The sequence below is a fragment of the Pipistrellus hanaki genome (genome assembly GCF_964339955.1).
Source record: "Pipistrellus hanaki genome assembly, chromosome: 1".
NCBI lineage: Eukaryota > Metazoa > Chordata > Mammalia > Chiroptera > Vespertilionidae > Pipistrellus > Pipistrellus hanaki.
Genome location: NC_140503.1, coordinates 190,757,514 through 190,777,714, shown reverse-complemented (window position 1 = coordinate 190,777,714; position 20,201 = coordinate 190,757,514). Strand labels below are relative to the sequence as shown.

Sequence of the window (20,201 nt, the reverse complement as noted above, 5' to 3'; positions counted from 1 at the left end):
AACTGAGTAGCAAAACCCTTATTACGTGGTGTGACAGATAACAGACATGCTTTCACCTCCTGCCTGTGGAGAGACAGACCTACCCGGTGTTTATATAGAAGTCCTCTTTGTGCACAGCCAGGCAGATGACTTCACTGATATTAATGGTGCCGCTGGGAGTGGTAGACTTGTCATTTTCATAGTAACTCAAGAAGCCTCCTTCCAAAACACACCACTTTTTATTTGTCTCTAAAAATTTAAAACAAAACAAGCAATAAATTGAACTGCATCACAACTCTAATTTCAACAACAACAAAAAAATACATGGTTTAAAGAATGAGTGAATTCAAGTAAATCTACTAATTTCCTATTTTGTGTAAAGATCATGCTATTACTTCATGACATATAAAGTTGTCATACTCTGCTCTCAAAACATTTATAATCCAGGAGCACAGGGTATACAAGACAAAAATAGCTATGACATTGATGACCAGTGAATCAGGCAGAGCCAAAAAGGACAGCTGCAAAACAACATTGAAACAGCAAAGACAGAGATCCATACAGACTTGAAAAGTAGGACTATGTCTGACCTCAGGTGTGCAAAGGGAAAAGGGGTCTGAACATACAGTTCCCCTAATGCCTTAATTCGGAACTTAAATTTGTCACTAGGACCTGGAGGCCAAAGGCCAAACCCAAGCCATCACTTGTTTCTGTGACTAAGTTTCGTTGGAATGCAGCCAGGCCCATTCACTGACAGACTACCTGTGGCTGCTTGCCCGCTACAGGGGCAGGTCTGAGTCCTGGCACAGACTAACTGACCCACGAAGCTCAAAATATTACTTTCAGAAGTCGGCTGAGTTTTGACATGTAGTTGATGGTGAGCCATTAAAATGTTTCAGCAGAGGATTATCCTCAGGTTTGAGTCTTACACACTCTGCTCACTGTGAAAATGAACATGAGAAGGTGAGGCCAGAGGCAGGAAACTAGTTAGGATACTGTTGGCAGAAATCTATCTGTGAAATGAAAACAGCCCAAAGCATGCCAGTGGATGTGTAGTAGGGAGAAGAAAAGAGAAAGAGAGAAGGGGAGGAAAGAGAGAAAAATTAGGACATGCATGTGCTCTAAGGACATAAACATATATTGATTGGATGCAGTAGGGAGAAGTAATTAATGGTGATACTACTTTAGCTTTGATTACAAAACAATGATATCTACCTTTATTTAAAAGAAAATAGTTTTAGTGCATGTATTATTAATTTTCTTTTAGAACATTGAATTAGAGCTATCCTGGAAATCCAAGCAGAAATATATATATATTAGGTGATTACCATGTGGATTTGCCTCTTGGAGCAAACAAAGGTCTTGATAACTAGAAAGTCTATAGAATGTAGGTATTATTTGAAAATATAAGTAACCAAGGAGACAATCTTAGGGAAATTAAAATTGTAAGGAGTTGTCAACTATGTTTTAATTAAAAATAATTATATTACATATAAATTGTTTTATATATAAGTATATATTAATAATTATATACATATTAACAGATGTAGAGGGGTCCATGAAAGCAATGAAGCAAATGAGAAGAGACAGTATAATAAAGAAAAGGGGTAGAGTATTTCAAACAGAAATGATTGCTATTAAATAAAGCAGAGATCTAATAAAATAAGGGCTGAAAATATGTCAGTTGATCCTCATAATAATGAGGTAATAGAGAGGATCTGTCTATAGATCCGAAAATTTCCTAATTTTGATCTTCATACTGTGGATATTTCAGAGGAATGCCCTTATTTTGAAGAAATACAAACTGAGGTACCTAGGACTAAAGGGACATCAAGTAATTCTGAGTAACTTTTAGAATATGTATTCCCATGAATAACAGGTAAAATTCTAATATTTGCGATGTCTGGTGAAAGCTATATGGGAATTCTTTGTACTATACTTGCTACTTCTCTGTAATTATGTTACAATGATTAAAAATTAAAAGTTAAAGAAATATGTATTGTCATCCTTTAAATTTCCCTTTACCATAGGTGGTTTTGAGAAGCAGAACAAAAAGAAAAATAAGATGAGGTGTTTAGCCTCAAACACCAGCACAAAGAGAAACTCTCCAAAGGCAGACCTCTGAGAGCTGTAGGGTCACTGAATTCTGAGAAACTGACAGTCAAATGAAAAGCTGAATCATAGCCAAACTATCATAAGAACACCGGCACAAGAAGACAGCACCAAGAATTGCTTTATGGGTCCTGGGAAAGAAGCTAACCAAGACCCAATCAATTCCTGATCTACTGTTCCAGGGCCTCGAATTCTGAGTCACAGAGTATATACACTCTGCACACTTATATGGAAGTCACGAAAGGCCATTACGTTTAAATCAGTGTTTCCCAAACTTCTCTCATGATGAGAATCACCTGGTGGAGTTGTTAAAACACAGATTCCTGAATCCCAACTAAGAAGTGCTAAACTAGAATTTTTGGGAACATATAGGTAAAATTGTATACTTAACTAGTGCTCTAAGACAGATTTTATATACAGAGCACTAAGTTAGGTATGCAATTTTTTAGAACATATAGGTAAAATTGCATACCTAACTTAGTACCTAACTTAGTGCTCTGTATATAAAATCTGTCTTAGAGCACTAGTTAAGTATACAATTTTACCTATATGTTCCCAAAAATTCTAGTTTAGCACTTCTTAGTTGGGATTCAGGAATCTGTGTTTTAACAACTCCACCAGGTGATTCTCATCATGAGAGAAGTTTGGGAAACACTGGTTTAAATAAATATATTTATTGCAGATTTCTAAAATATACGGAAAACAAAAGTTAAAGAATTTATCAACTGGAGTTATGAAATGATTTCAAAACAATGTACTCCGATGCCTAGAATAAATTCATAGAGAATAAAGCACAAAATGTACATGTATTCAGTACACAGCTGATCCCTGGCACATTTTAGAAATTCCACCCAGTCCTCAGGCAGTTTGTGATCCAATCTAAGGGGAGCTGTGTCTGGAATAACAACCGTCAGGTGGGCCCTTTCAGGTGAGAATCATTCATGGCGGGAAGCCACCCTCAGCCTGAAAAGAAAAATTTCATAGAAAAACACAGCTTTTGAAATAGTCACTTATGACTGAATATGCATGGTTTTAAAGGAGAGAAAAAAAAATGCATTCTGAACTGCAGTCATTCCATAATCCTGGGAGGAAACAGAGTGAAGAAAGTCATAGGAATGGGAAAGTGCTGGAAGCTGATCTGGCCAGAGACTCAGGTTACCCGTGAAATTGGGAGATGGAAGCAAAATCACAGGCTCAAGGCAGAGGCCAGGCCCCCGGAGCCTCACATGACAGGTGTTCAGGAGTTCGTGCCTTTCTCAGCAGACAAGTGGGACCCCTTGGACAGTCTTAAACAAAAAGTGCCAAATACATGATGCATAAAATAAATGTAAATGTGGAACCTAATTATGCAAATTCTAATGGGAAACAAATGACAGAGCTCTTTAAAAAGGTGAGTGCAAACTCATTTCCAGTTAGAAATGTGGGCTTAAGAAGATCTAGTCCTATTGCATGATCATCACAACGGGCCAGAGGTCAGACAAGGGAGGCAGAGATAATCACCTTTGAGGATTTATAATAACAAACTGGGGTAGCAAATCTTGACATTCCTATTCATTTGGGAAGGAAAAGTTTTAACAAAATTATGTTGGATTGCATTGGTCTGCGTAGGCCAATTTGGACATGGTCTGCAGACTCTGACCTTGAGAAATGGTGGTACCATCCATGACACCTTGTTGGTTACTGAAGTAGTCTTACTATTATTCAGTTACTCGAAGATATCCACCAGAAACAAAATAGAGGCCACTCTCAATGAACAAGCCTAAGAATGTAAGCTGTTTAATGGTTAAGAGGCCAGGGTGACGGTGGTTGGACTGACTGGAGGGGCTGTTCACTCCTTCTATCGTAATAGACCAGGAAGACAAACATTACTAGAATGTACTCAAGCACAGGTAAAGAACTCCAGAGGTGACCTATTGAAATTCAACTGTGGAGTGATATGGACACCACAGTTTGATACCTGGGCTGTTACCTACAGCCAGAAGAACATATCCAAACTCAAGGGCCAACTGAAAACTAGAAGCAGCCCCTCTACTCCTCCACCTCCTTCTCATGGTCCCCTCATCACCACATTTATGTGCCATGCATTCTTCTATACACTTATGTACATTACCTCACTGAGTCCTAGAACAACCCTATTAGGTCATTCCTGTTATGACAAACCCCTTCCTTGTATCCTGTAGACAGGCACAAAGCAGCCCATTGACTTTCCTCAGGTCACACAAGGGCTTAGCATCAGGGCTGGGGCAGAACCAGGCGGTCAACTCATGAAGCTATGGTCATAACTACTTCACATACTACCTCTCTGAGCCTGTTACACATCTGAAGCACATATGCCCATTTTTAATGAGTTAGGGTAAAGTGGAGGTCATACCTTCTGATACCTATGTGCACAATAAGTCTGAGATAATGCAGGTAAAATTATTATTTGTAGAAAGTATAAATAAGTCATTTCCTGATGAATAATTTCCTAACTTGATTGTATTTAGCTTCCACTGAAACTAAGAATACACAGTAGGTATATCCTTTTCATTTTAAATAAATGTGGTTTAGCCTTGAAGAAACTTTTTTTTAAATTGTATTTTATTGATTTTTTTTTTTTTTTTTTTTTTTTACAGAGAGGAAGGGAAAGAGTTAGAAACATCGATGAGAGAGAAACATCGATCAACTGCCTCCTATACACCCACCCCACTGGGGAAGTGCTTGCAACCAAGGTACATGCCCTTGAATGGAATCGAACCTGGGACTTTTCAGTACACAGGCTGATGCTTTATCCACTGAGACAAACTGATTAGGGCTTGAAGAAACTTTTAAAAACTATACAAGTTAGGCACTTAACAAATCATCAAAAATCCTCAATGCTAATCTATGAAATTAAATATAAATTATATAGTTTCTAGTAGTACACCCTATCAATGACTTTCTTTTTAAAAATCAAACACTGGCCCTATCCAGTTTGGCTCAGTGGCTAGAGCATTGGCCCTCATACTGAAGGGCCTCAGGTTCAATTGCAGTCAAGGGCATGTACCTCAGTCACAGCCAGGGGTCCTCAAACTTTTTAAAGTGGGGGCCAGATCACGGTCCCTCAGAGAGCTGGAGGGCCGGACTATATGAACTACTAATTCCTACTGTAACACCTTGGCTGCGCTCACTGCCCAAAAAACCTGGCGGGCCGGATCAGACTCCTCTGCGGGCCGCATGTGGCCCGCGGGCTGTAGTTTGAAGACCCCTGGTAGACTCTGGCTCTGGTCCGGGCAATATGTGGGAGACAGCCAATCAATGAGTCTCTCTCACATCAATGTTTCTCTCTCTAAGGAGAGAATGTTCCTTCCATTTTCTCTCTCTAGAAATCATTGGAAAAATATCCTCAGGTGAGGATTTAAAAAAAAAGAAATCAAACACTGTGTCAACAAATCAAAGTAAGATGCTAAAAGGGAAAAATATGGGTGAGGGGGAAAAACAAAAAACAAAGGCAGGATGCTATTCTTCAGCTCTGTACTTAGGTTTAACAAGGGCTATCCATCTTTCTTCCCATGAACACTAAATTGAAAAGGAAAAGAAAAATACAGATCAGTCTTCATAACCAGAAGCTGGAAGAACTTCAAACCCTGAAAACCTGAGCTGACAGTCTGAAGCCTCTGTAACTCTCTGAAGGACCACATGCACTTTATTCCCTGTTTTTTTCTTGGTTTTTAATCATTTTGCCCCATGGCTTCCAGACAAACACTGACGGAGTGTGCGGCCCAGGTGCTTGCCATTCAGAGGCAAAGGTGACAACCACGCTTTAAACTCTAAATCTTTCCAAATAATTAATCTTCCCATAAAGCTGGCCCTCAATAGGAGTAACACCACTACAGGATCTTGAGGGCAAAGCGAGAAAGGAAAAAACAAAAACGCTACAATTTTATGCTTCTTGGTAGTTCGACTTTTTCTTCTTCATTCTTAAGTAGGCTCTTCCTGAACAAAATATGCTTTTTTTTGGCCAGCAATTACACAATTTTATACACGGGGGGAAAACAAAATATTAATAAGTCACTTATACTTTTAGTACTGTGACTAGAGAATGGTCATTTATTGGACAAGTAGTTATCACATGATTACTATGTGTTGACACAGTTTTAGGCACCAAAGATTTGATAATCCCAAGTAGACCAGAAAAGGCTGATGCTTCATTGGGCTTTCACTCCAGAGGGAAAGAGAAACAAACCAATGAAGGAGAATCACCTTCAGGCGCTAAGTGCTATGATGGAAATAAATGGCAGACTATAAAACGAAGAGCTGGCAGTGGGCACAAACTTTAGCAAAGTGTCAAAGTGGACTCTCTGAGTAGGTGGCACTGAATTGATTCCTGAAAGGGGACAAGCAGTCAAAATGGGGAAGGGTCTCCTTGTAGAGTGAACAGCAATTGCAAAAAAAGGCAGAAAAGAACATGGCATATTGTAGAAACAGACAGGAAACCAGTATGGCCAGGCATGATGCAGCAAAGGAAGGAATATGTCCTGGAATGGGAAGATGCTAAATGTACCCCAACAATAGAAGTACAGGATTTGCTTTACATTTTTAATAATCATTGAGTCTGATTTTTGGAGAATGGTTTGGAGGGAGATAGAGTAGGTGTTGATAGACAAACAGGGGGGCTGTAACAGCCCAGGTAGGATATGATGGTGCAGGGACTAGACTATGAGGGGAGATGGAGAGTAGCCAATTGTTTCATAACCCATTTTGAGTTTGAAATAATAGACCTTGCTGAAATGTTGGATGGAAGAAATGAAGACCATCAAAGGATAGCTGGCCAGGAGTTTATAGCCAATAAAATAATTTCTGTGTGTTACATAGCCAAAGTATAAAAGTTCAATTTCATATTATTTAAAAGAGATTTTGCCAAAATGAGCAAAACATCCTAATTAAATTGCTAAGAGAATGCATTAGTTTCTATTTTTTAAGATAAATTTTAAACAAAAATATATAATTTTAAAAAATAAAAAGGAAACAATGATTTAGTTAAAGATTAAAACATCAGCCTTCAAGTGATTAAGAAAAAAAACCAAACCATACTTCAAGGAAGTCTATAAATAGTATAACCACAATTGTCAAAAAATAACTTATTTTCAGCCTTCAGGGTGCTCATGCTTTATGAGAAAGCTTTAGGAAGAAAGACTTCTATTTCAAACTTCTACTTCATCCTCCAACAATAGTTTGAAGAGTATGTCTAGGATCTCCTCCTATTTAGAGGAAAGATTCTAGAAGACTTCTAAACTTATTTGAAAGTATAATACATTTGCTGCCTTATTATTCAATTATTACTTAACTAGAGGCCTGGTGCACAAAATTCGTATGGGGGGGGGGGTCAAGCAGAAGGGGAGGAGGGATGTTTCTCAGTCCGGCCTGCACCTTCTCACAATCTGGGACCTTTTGGGAGATGTCCAACTGCCAGTCTAGACCCAATCCCGCAATCTGGGACCACTGGTTCCTAACCGCTCCCCTGCCTGCCTCATCATCCCTAACCATTCACCTGCCACCTCTGCCTGCCTGATTGCCCCTAACCGGCTTTGTCCAGAAGGACGTCCAGAAGGTCATTCGGCTGCCCAGCCTAATTAGCATATCACGCTTTTATTATTATAGATAACTGCTGTAGTCAATTCACAGATCATTCAGGTACGTTCTTCTTCTTTCCGATCAGTCACCTTTGGACTACTTAAGGGGTTAAACATTGGTAAAGAGGAACAGAAGATGAGAAAGTCTCTGTAAAATTCATCATTGATTATTGAGTTGGGGTGAGTTAAGAAAGACATTAAAAACCAATTTTTGAAAGAAGCAGAAACATCTAAATTGAAAGGATAAAAATGCTCTGCCACTGGCCAAAGTGCTACAATAACAATTATAACACAGCTCAGGTGGAAAACACTGCTTCATGCTGAATTCCTCCATTTTTTCATGTGCAAATCAGCATAATATCAACTGTCTTACTGAGTTTCTATGAGGATTACATTAATGTACCTTATGTAAATACCTAAAGCTTTACTAAAGGGCTGCTGTTTTCAGAAAAATCTAATGAAGTCCAGTTAATTCCAATAGAATTCTGCTTGGGAAAATACTTTTTTTGAAATAAAGCATTTAAACTGAAATAATCACTTCAAGTGCACAAGAATTGGGATGAACACATTGCTGGAATAATAGAGCTGGATTACAGCACCCAGGGAATCAGTGCCAGGTTCTAGATCCTCGGAATGCCTACCATCAATGGGCCCGTGGAGCTTAATCTCTTAAATTCTCTTTGTTCCAGCAAGACAGATCTCATAGTTTCCTGATATATTTCTAAAATTAGTTCACATGAGCATGAAGCCTGTGTCTTTTTCATTTTCATTAATTTCTTTTTTTAAAAATATATTTTATTGGTTTTTTACAGAAAGGAAGGGAGAGGGAGAGGTGGAAACATCAATCAGCTGCCTCCTGCACACCTCCTACAGGGGTTTTGCCCACAACCAAGGTAAATGCTCTTGTCCGGAATCGAACCTGGGATCTTTTAGTCCAAAGGCCTATTCTCTATCCACTGAGCCAAACCGGCTAGGGCTTCATTTTGGTATTTCTAATGCCTGCCTAGCACATGCCTGACACAAGGATCTGATGGATAAATGCCTACAGGGCCTTAGCTCAGGTAATTCCCAAACCTAGAATATAGGTTGCCAAATCAAATTAATTCCCATCATTATTTGTAAATTATGCTTAACCTTTATTTTACACACACACACACACACACACACACACACACAGCTACCACCAGAACAAACGGAACCACCTAACATCCGTTAGTATGCTGATAAAATAAGCACTGAATACGTGTCACTTATCCTGTGTGTTCACATTTACCGATATTATCTCCACAGTTAGTGTCTGTCCCTAAGGGAAGGGGCTGAGTTTCACATTTCTTTGGAATAACCTTTAAATCCTGAAACAGAATTGGTTGGCCCTATGGTAGACATCAGTACATTTTGCTGAGAATTCCCTCAGCATCCCAACCCAGTGGTAAATCCCTGTTGCAGCTCATGAAATATTATCTGTGCCTGGAAGCATTTATAAATCCAAAAAAAAAAAAAAAAAACCCCACATATTTTTTCTACTACAAGATCAAATCTAATATCTTAAGGGGAAAAAAACATCAAAATGTAAACCTAATTGTTCTGATAATGAAAGACAGTTTTATCAGATAACCAAATCTAAAGGGAGCAGGGAAGATACCTTCCAGCAGTTTCTTCTCTGCAGAGAGTTTGGCAGCAGCGGAAGGAGCTTGGTACAGAAAGTCACAGAGGAATGTGCACTGGGGGGACTCCTGACTTAATCCACCTTCGAAATGGACATCGTGTTGAGGAAAATCTAGAGAAATTACAGAAACAATGCATTTGACATTTGAAAGGTAAACAATTCCCCCTTGGCTTATGAATATGTAGGTGAGGTTGGAGCCAGAAGAAAAACTACTTCACATACACCACAGCATAAATACACAGAGATGTTTATTTTACTTTGCATAAAACCTGCAAAAATAAGCACTTAACGTTGCGTTTATTATTCATATATGAAAATCGGATTTGATTTTGGTGCAAATGATTATGTAGGATTAACTGTTTTAATCTTCCATTTGTAAGATTAGAGAAACATAAAAGATTTCCTAGACTTTTTCTTAAAATAAAACATACTCAGAGGCATCTTCCATCTTTTCGGTAATCACATTTTTCCTCATTCTGATGCTTTTCTCATTTGAGAAAGAAACAGAGTTGGGCTTTTGTCCATGTGGGGACACCTCAGAAGGCACCAGGCTAATGAAGGGATGGGGCTAACCTGAGAATTTGTTGTGGTAGAGAAATTCCATCTGCAGACTCTGCCCGGCCTTCTTGGCCAGCAGGTAGGGGGTGCTGTGCACGGGGTCTCCGGTTGCACACATCACGTCTGCTCCACTGAACAGCAAAGCCATTGTTTCCAGAACATCCGATGTCACCACAGCTGCACACAGAGCCTGGCCATGGAAAGAAAACGCAGCTCTTTTTTAAAAATATATTTTTTTATTAAATTATTATCTGTGTACATATTTTAACATTGCCCCCCCCCCATACATACCCTCCCTCACCAGAGTTTTGTGTCCATTGGTTGTACTTATATGCATGTATACAAGTCCTTCGGTTGATCTCTTATCTCCCCCAGATCTCCCTACCCTCCTGGCTGTAATTTGACAGTCTGCTTGTTGCTTTACTGTCTATATCTGACTTTTGGTTCATCAGTTTATTTATTTATTTATTTATTTATTTATTTATTTTTTATTGATTATGGTCTCACATAATTGTCCTTATTTCCCCATTCCCATCCCAAACCCCTCCCTAGATATGCCCCCACCCTATGAAAACGCAGCTCTTAAAGGAAGAAAATGCAATTCCAGCTATTAAAATGAGTGAAAGTCTGTCCATGCACAATATGAAGCTTGTATTCCTTCTTAAGTAAGAAATATCATTATATGTGCGCCTGAATTGAACAATAGGCACAGAAGGTCTGCTCTGTATGAATTTAAATTATGACCCAAGATCTCCAAGTCTCAATTCAATGTTTTGTAGCTGTGATGTTCCAAACCTTCTAATCCAGAATATTTGCTCTGGAAGACACTTTTTATACTTATATAGTCAGAAAATTCTAAATGTTTCAAATGTAATAAAGAAGTATCCACTGAATGTTTTGTCATATTAATGTACGTATGCATGTGTATGTGTATGTATGTATGTAATTTCCAGCCTAATCAGGATCTGTATATTCTTTCAATTATTGTTGTGTTGTGGTAATTAGAAAGATGAGCTCAAATTCCAAATCCTTCCCTTTGTGGGAGGGGTAATGTGGGGAGCAGGAACAATAAACAGACACAATAAAACATTACTGACCTACTTTAATAAGCTACCTTTACATCTCTTCTCATCCTCTCTTCCTGCTTCCTCACTTTACTGGCTTCCCATTTTCTTCCAAGCCCTCTGATTTTGAACCCTGATTCCATCTGACTTCAGCCTCACCATTTACCTTCTCTGACGTGGTACATCTGGACAGGTCACTAATTAACTTGCCCTCCACTCTGCAACCTTGGGATAATTGCTCATTAGCTACCCCAATGGGCAGCTCAGAGTGTGCAGCCAAGGAGTATCAGAATGTATTCACAGTTCCTGTCTACTACAATAGTTAAAAAGTACTTCTCTTTTCCACTGTGGTCTCTGGCTGACCTCCAGAACTTCCTTCACTTCAGAATCAAGAAGCCTGGATTCTTGACCTGGCACTAATTATCTAGATGATCTTGGACAATTCTTTCTCCAAACTCTCTGGGTCTTAATATTTTCACACCTGAAAAATGAGGATGTTAGAACATGTAACAGCTAATGTCTCTTCCACTCTGACTGCTTCTCACTGTAATCATATGTATTTCTTCTTCTTGTCTCTTTCATCACCCTAGTCTTATCCTTCATAACACTAGATTTGTTATGGTCTATTTATTGAAGTTCATCTGTTTATGGTCAGTCTTTCTTACTGAAGTTCACTCTCATGAATGAAATAAGTGCATCTACCTTTTACTACAAATTGTACCCCCAACACAAAAAGATAATCCAGCAAGTTTTAAGTTTGCAATAAATATCTATTACCAAGAACACACTATGGGGAAAAGGATATTCTCTTCAACAAATGAGGCTGGGAAACTGGATAACCACATACAGAAAAATGAAATTGGACCCTATCTTATACCACTCACATAAATTAACTCAAGTACTGGAAGAGTGGCTCAGTTGGCTGGAGTGTCATCTTATGCACCAAAAGGGTGGTGGATTTGATTCCAAGTCAGAGCACACATACCGAGGTTGAGGGTTCAATTCCCAGTCAGGGTGCGTACAGGAGGCAACCAATCAATGTTTCACTCTCAGATCATTCTCTCTCTCTCTCTAAAAGTTAATATATATATATATATATATATATATATATATATATATATATGCACACACACACACATACACACACACTTGGGTAAGGATTAAAAAAATTAATTCAAAATGTACTAAAGAATTAAAAATAAAATCTGATATCGTAATACAGTAATCTTCTTGGCATAGGTCTTGGCCATGATTTTTGAATATTACACCAAAAGTACAAGCACCCAAAGCAAAAATCAGCAAGTGGGACTACATCAAACTTAAAAGCTTCTGCATAGCAAAACAATCAACAAAATGAAAAGGCAATCTAATGAATAGGAGAAAGTATTTGCAAACCATATACTACCCAAAGGGTTACTATCCAAAATCCAAAATATATAAAGAACACACGCAACTCAATTTTTAAAAATCTGAATCAGTAAGGGACATAGAAACAAATTAGACATTTTCCAAAGAAGACATCCAAATGGCCTACAGGTACATGAAAAGATGTTCAAATCACTAATCATCAGGGAAATGTAAATGAAAACCACAAGGAGATATCACCTCACACCTGTCAGAATGGCTATGTTGGAGAAGACAAGAAATAACAAATGTTGATGAGGATGCGGAGAAAATGAAACCCTTGTGCACTGCTGGTGGGAATGCAACTTAGTTCAGCCATGTTGGAAAACAGCATAAGTATTCCTCTATAGACTGAAAAATACAGTTATCATGGGATACTGCAACCCCACTTCTGAATATATATACAAAGGAAATAAAAACAGAATATTGAAAATATATCTGCATTCTGATGTTCGTAGCAGCATTATTTATCACAATAGTCAAGATACGGAAACAACTTAAGTGTCCATAATTAAATGAGTGAGGATCAAGTGGGTAGCATAAAATGGTCACAAAAGACCTGGAATCACTCGGCCGAAAGCAAATGACAGTTCAAATCAACAGCACTAAGCAAAGCATTGCTTGTGACAATAAATGAAGAAAATAATGTTAATTCTGGTGACAGCAAGTCAGCAAAATATGAACTGAAGCATGTCCTGTCCCTAAAATAGGGAAAGTTGACAGGGGTTTAAGAACAATGGGATATGCCTACGTTCGCTGAAATGTTGTGGACAGAGTTTATCGGCCATTGATGACAATGCTTTTAAAAGAAACAATGAGAAACCATAGATTCAGTCTCACAAAAGGAAATAAAATGAGATTAAACAATAATTGCATCAAATAGCAAAATATTTTTATTTCTTTCCAAAATCTTAGGCACTTATTTAATAAGATACTAAAATGCATGTTTATTGTTACGTTTTATTGGATACCTTATTTAATTCCTCCTTGGTGAGAGATGCCAAAAGGGTTTTTCTGAATCTCCCTTCTTTGTATTTCTGAGTAATGAAGGTTTTTCTCTTTTCTACTGGCGCGTCCATGTGTAATTCTTCATCTTTTTGAAGGTTACCAGCCCAAAAGTCATTTGCTCTTTTGTTTCCAATGACAATAAAAAGCTGAATTATCAAAAAATTATAAGACATATCAGTTCCTAAAATATTACTTAAATCTGCAGAAAACTGACTCACATGATAAATGAAAGCATAACTTAGTGTAAAATATGCAAAAACACAAGAAAGATCCAACTTTTTCAGGAAGATGGAGTGTGAAAGCAGACACGATTTCTATTTTAAATACAGTCTAGCTGCTCTTAATAACAGTAAAAGATTAGCGAGGAAGGAAATTGCAAGCCACACAAATTGCAGCCAAAGCATGATTATTTTTTGAAGCTCACATTGAGACAGATTCATTTAAAATGGCTGAGTAGGTGGACTAACGTGGCTGAGAGTGGTGCTGAAACGAAGCAGAAAATGAAATTGGGAGACAGCAAGTTAGACATAATCGCAGTTAATGACACAGCATGGCCACGATAAAGAATGGCAAATTTTGCCCAGTGTTTTCATCACTTTTCTAACATTACATCCATGCTGGGTTAAGAAGAAAGTAAATTCTGGCTTAATGGAAGAGCTGCCAGGCTCTTAAAAATAGTTATTACAATTAAAGCTCCCTGTGCTTCTTTATTTTTAAAACAACTATCTCTTTAGGAAGCATTACGAAAGTTAAAGTAAAAAGTTGCTACTATCAAAGAAGGTATAAGCCATTTCTCTAATGTGGTGAGAAGTTGACCAAGGAGTCCCTGACGTAAACTCCTAACTGGCATCTCTCCTCCCAGGCCTCTGCTCACCACCCCCACAGGAAGACCAAACTTACCTCGATGAGTTCATTACTCCAAATGCTTGCATCCATCTTTAGACTTCTAACCTTGGAATCTTTTGGTCCTAAAGATCTATGTTGTCCTAAAGTAAAAAAAACAAAAACACAAAAAACAGTTGCATTCTATTTTAATTCATATGTAAATATATTTACCTTTTTAAAACAGTGTATGTGTGCATGGATGTGTGTGTTAATATATTTTTCAACTAAAAATACACTTATGTCTATTTCCACCCAGGAGCAATGATAGTGTTTATACAGAAATCATAACCAACCACAGTGAAGTTGACAATAATCACATTCATGAACATCCTATACTGGCATAGAACTATACTCTTAAGGGTGTGCATGGATGTGCAAGTGCATGTGTGTACATATGTGTGCATGCATGCATGTATGTAAATAGATAGCTAATTTTTGCATTGTTTGGTAGTTAACTAGAAATAGTAGGTCAGTGAAAGTATTTTATAATGGGTCTGTATAAATTACATGTATGTGAAAACAGATATTATCCCTTTACTCTTAAAAAAAACTAGCTACAACTCTAATAAATGGGTACGTAATATTCAATAAATTCTTTATATATATATATATATATATATATATATATATATATATATTAATTTCAAAGAGGAAGAGAAAGGGTGAAAGATAGGAACATCAATGATGAGAGAGAATCACCCATAATTGTCTCCCACACACCCCACACTAGCAATCAAGCCCCAACCCAGACATATACCTTGACCAGGAATTGAACCGTGACCTCCTGGTTCAAATGCCTACACTCAACCACTAAGCCACTCCAGCAGACTTCAGTGGATTCTTTATTCTACTCTTTATGCATGGTAGAGAGTAACGGCCCAGCATTCTATTATTATCAGTTCATTTCTGCTGTATAAATCAACATTCAATCATTACTGGGCACCCAGGCATATTCAGATGCTTTATTGTCTAAGCTCCTGAGAAGGAAAAAGGTACACATGACATTACCTTGATCTTAAGAACCTTCTTCATTAAAGCATGAAAGAGCCCCTCTCTCTATCTTAAAAAGGTTCCTTTCCTCTGATCTTTGAGATGGAAACCAATCAGAACATAAAGCTCTAGAAATCCCAGGGCAGGAATTTGCACAGGTTTGCATTTATAAAGAACACCTAAAAGCAATTGGGGTCAAACTGAGAACCAAGTAGGAAGAATTGGACAGAGTAGCTTAGACCCATGGTGGGCAAATTGCAGTTCATGAGCCACACGTTTGGCCCCTTGAGTGTGGCTCTTCCACAAAGTACCACGGCATGGGCGAGTCTATTTTGAAGTAGTGGTGTTAGAAGTTTAAGTTTAAAAAATTTGTCTCTCAAAAGAAATTTCAATCGTTGTACTGTTGATATTTGGCTCTGTTGACTAATGAGTTTGCCGACCACTGACCTAGACAAAAAATGACAGAATCTGTGTTACGGCATAAGAAAGAGAAACAAAGTGGAGGGCTGATTTAGAAATACTGCAGAGAAATACTGCCGAGATGAAACTGATGGTACTCGGTGGCCTGCAAGGAAAGGGGAAGGGTCAGGAGGATCTCTGGGATTTCAAGCTTTACGGTAGGTGGGCATGACTGTTCCTACCAGGATTTGGAACATAGGAGAAAGTGCAGTTTTATGTAATGATCTGGCCATCAATGAGAGCTCCATTTTTAACATGTTATTTCTGAGGGATCTTGGGCAAACCTAAGAAGAGGTCCTAGGTAGATTTGTGTGTGGTTTCCAACAGAATCATCGGCATAAAGATGAGTGCCAATGATAAAAATCACCTCTCAGGAACATCCAGTGGAAGACAGCAGAGCATGCAACCCCAGGGAACACACCTATTTCAGGAGCAGATAGAGGAAAAGTAGCCCAAGAAAGGATGGCAGAGTAGAAAGAGCACACAACAAGGAAATGGTCTCTTGGAAGTTGAGTGAGGATGGGAAGTTATAAGCATCAGATTGTTAAATATCGCAGAAGACAGTAAAGACTAGAACTGTCCACACAGACATGGAGAGGTAGAATACATTGGTAAATGTGGGGAGAATATTTTTACTGGAGTAGAGAGAAAAGAAGACTGATTAAGAGATGCTAAAGAAACACTAGCAAGTTAAGGAAATGAAGAAGACCTGTGGAGATGACTACTCTTGAAAGTATTTGTCTATTAAAGAAAAAAGGGACAAAGATTGATACACAGGAGGGAATGGTTACATTTTCAGAAAACTGGTGTTAACAGGACAGACTAAGGCTAGTTTATATGCTAAAACAGAAGGAGCCATAGTTGAAGAGAGTGAGAAGAAAGGAAAGAAAGGGAGCATGGGTAGAAAGAACAGCCTTGGACAACACAAAGGCTACGTCTTCCTGAGACTAGAAAGGAACATATGCAAAGTGGAGAGGGATTAATGGATGCTCTTGGTTGCTGCTATTGATGTTGTTGATTAGCTGTTTGGGAAATCTATCCTGTGGTGATGAGAAATGTGGTAACACTGAGAGTATTAAAGGTTTAAAGAAACTCTTCTTGTCTTGGCTCCAGCTGACTTACTTAGGTGCTTCTCCTCCATGTCACTCAATGAAACCTGTACTCTACTCTTGCCCTTATCCTCCTTATTATAATCACTATTGATATGCTGATGTAGGGAATTCCATGCCTTCTACATCTTTTTAATTCCTAGGCCCAGCACAGTACCTGGTAGAGCAAAAAGATGCAGTCAAGTCTTGGGGGGAGGGCGGGGGGGGTGTGTGTGTGTGTGTGTGGAGACTAACTCTCTCCAAGATCTCCATGACTTTACACCTAAGCTGGGGTCCACTGCCTGCATTCACTTGGAAGACTGTGTGAGCTCCCAATGCAATGAACTAGCAGTCTATAAGGTGTAAGGTTACAACAGGAAAACCAGTCATGGTACTGGTTACTTTCATAAATTTCACTACACTTGGAAAATGCTTCTGTATAAAAATCCTCACTAGAAGAGGTACCGGACCTGGTACACCAAGTTTAGAGCTCTGAACAACGTCGATGTGAAAAATAGGATTTATGAAATATGACCAAAGGAAAAAAGGACAAATCATACAAAGAACATGGTGTTCAGCGTGTGTTCTGAAACACATTCACCTAAAATCTAAAAATGTTGATGCTGTCTTTTTACAATCCATACATGGACCAGAAGGCACAAAAAATGATTACATGCTTAAAAATCAATTTTGGTACCCATGCCATGCATAAGGCACATTCAGAATTGCATTTCTAAAATTGATTTAAATGTAATGAGCTTTCTGTGTTTTTATTTTCCACAACCCTTAGCTGGGATGCATTACATAGGACAATAAAGAGCACCCAGTGCCACTCTGCCACCAGACAGTGATGAACATAACGTATCACTAATTACCTGCACACTTCTTGCAGATGACGACACAGAGATTGATGGACGCCCAGTCCGGATCCGGGGCTTTGCAATCCGCACAGCTCCTGTTGGACTCATTGAACCAAATCTTCTCAGCTACTTCATAATCAGAGAGAGTTTCTGCTATCGATTGCTGCACAGCTTCAATCCACTCTTGTTTCTCCTTTTCAGACTCAGCTACAAAGCTGAAACAATTAACGTTTCTGCATTATTGATCTCCCTGGTAAAGGCCAATTAAGCGGTATGTCCAGGTTGCATATTCATTTCACTCACATGTTAAACAGCAGCTGAAAAATAGGCCTTACAGGCAGTTGGATAGTCTCTTCTGTTAATTATCTAATTTAGAAATCTATTTTTTTCTTTAATTTTTCACATTGCTTATGCCTTCATTTATATATCTTGAAGCAAAATTATATAATACATAATATTTTTCGAACCAGGATATAAAAATTGTCTTGTTAGGTTAAGAGTTTAAATGAGAGGCCATTTCCTAAGTAGTGGTTATATAATAATCAAAGAAAGATTGTCAGTTTCAGATTTATAGGATTATTTCCCCAAGAAAAAAATGCCAGGGTAGTCTGAAACTAAACTACAAAACTACCCACCAGAAATTTAAAAATTTTAGTACTAAAAATAGATTCTTATGTCATTCAAAGAATGTACAGATGGCTTTAAGAAACAAAAGTTTTAGTGATTACTATTCAACAGAATTCTAACTCATTTTTAGCCAGGTTTTGATTTATTCTAAATCTTAGTGTCTATTGGGTGCCTCAGTGAAAGAATAAAAATATTAAACATCAGTTTCTTAAACTCCTTTAAGAAAAATTTACCAAGTACCTATCATGTGCCCTACTCAGTCAATGACCCACAGAACAATGCTTCGCATTACCATTTTCTGTTCTGAAGAAGAAAACGGTTTGAAATACAATGAAAATATAGATGACTAGCATATTTTACACAATCAGGAAGAAAACTGAGTGGCCTGCATGGATTTTTATTGAAGTTCTTTATGATGCCATTATCACTATAATAGTTATACATTTCTGAGTGGCTTCTCTTTCTATTTAGGGATTGGTCACAGCCAATATGGTTCCATGGAAAATAGATATTTGGTCTCTACTGGTACATAGCTCTCAAACCATTGGAATGATAAACGTGTCTTTTATATGCTAATATGATAACTTGTGGCTGGGAGTCTAGACTGGAGCTGGACACCAGAAATACCAACATTTGATTCGAGCTGGAGCTTTCAACCAGCCCCACCCCCTGACCTCTGGGAAGGAGGAAGGGCTAATGATTGAGTTAATCACCAATGTCCAAAGAGTTGATCATTCATATCTTTGGAATGAAACCACCATAAAAATCCCTAAACAACAAGTTTCTGAGGCGGGTGGTACTCCAGAGAGGGCGTAGAAGCTCTGTACCACTAATCCCTCGTTCCCTGCCCTCTGCAGCTCACCCATCTGGCCTTTCCAGGGTTGTATTCCTTATTATAAACTGGTAATAGTAATTACACTGTTTCCCTTAGTTCTGTGAACAATGCCAGCAGTTTATCAAACCTGGGGGAAAGGGAGTCAGGGGAACCCCATTTTATAGTCAATATGCACAGAAGTGTGTGTACTCCGGGACCAAATACTTGCAACTGGTATCTGAAGGACAGTCTTCTGGAACTGAGCCATAAGCCTGTGGGGTCTGATGCTCACTCCGGTGTGGCAGAATATAACTGAATTGTAGAACATCCGATTGGTGTTCAGAGAGTTGGAGAATTGATTGGTATAAGGAAAACCCCATAGATTTGGTGTCAGCATGTTGTGAGTAAAACAGCTCAGTCAATGTCTACATTTTCAGTTGAAGCATGCATCTGCATATGTGAAAATAAAGCTTATTATTCCTTACATCTTTTGATAGTTACTAAAATTGGAGCCAGCAGACATATTTTGACAGATAAATTGAGTACTAGACTTGTATTTTTTAAATTGGTAAGTAATTGTTAGTCCTTAAGGAACTTTGACAATTGCCTCTGACCTTTATACTACCCTGTGGTTTGCTGATCATTTGTGACAAATGAATTAATGTGGTTGAACTCAGCAGATACTGATTTAGGCCTCTTCTGTGTACTAAAGCTAGGGAGTCATTATAGAATATGCTGACACATATGAAGAACATATATCGAGTTTCACTGTGATAATGAACAATTACTAGAATACCATAATATAAGATACGTAACAAAAAATAAATAAAATATTTGATCAGTAAATACTAGGAGATCCATTAAACTCAGCATTATTTTAAACTGGAGCTTCTTTTAGGAAATCATTACAGAACATTTATAATTAGGGGCGGATCTATACTTGATCAGGCTAAAAGAAGGTAAACAGCAACACAGCCTAAAGACAATGTAATATCCCCTTTTTACTTTATTCCTTCAAAATGTGACATAAGATTTCATTTAATTGTCGATAACAAAAACGAATGTGCTAAATCCACTAAGACAAAGGTGTTTTAAG

General features: G+C 38.1%; 1 protein-coding gene across 7 annotated transcripts in view; it reads right to left on the bottom strand.

The window, feature by feature from the left end:
* Window positions 1–20,201, bottom strand: part of ARAP2 (ArfGAP with RhoGAP domain, ankyrin repeat and PH domain 2) — a 157,501-nt gene that overhangs the window by 64,652 nt on the left and 72,648 nt on the right. For all 7 annotated transcript variants that reach the window (XM_084900314.1, XM_084900310.1, XM_084900315.1 and 4 more), the window contains 6 exons: window positions 17,680–17,879; window positions 14,283–14,368; window positions 13,346–13,528; window positions 9,922–10,096; window positions 9,325–9,459; window positions 84–228 (listed from right to left, as the gene is read on the bottom strand). In XM_084900314.1, the coding sequence (XP_084756440.1) occupies window positions 84–228; window positions 9,325–9,459; window positions 9,922–10,096; window positions 13,346–13,528; window positions 14,283–14,368; window positions 17,680–17,879 (924 nt within the window). The remainder of the gene's footprint in view (window positions 1–83; window positions 229–9,324; window positions 9,460–9,921; window positions 10,097–13,345; window positions 13,529–14,282; window positions 14,369–17,679; window positions 17,880–20,201) is intronic.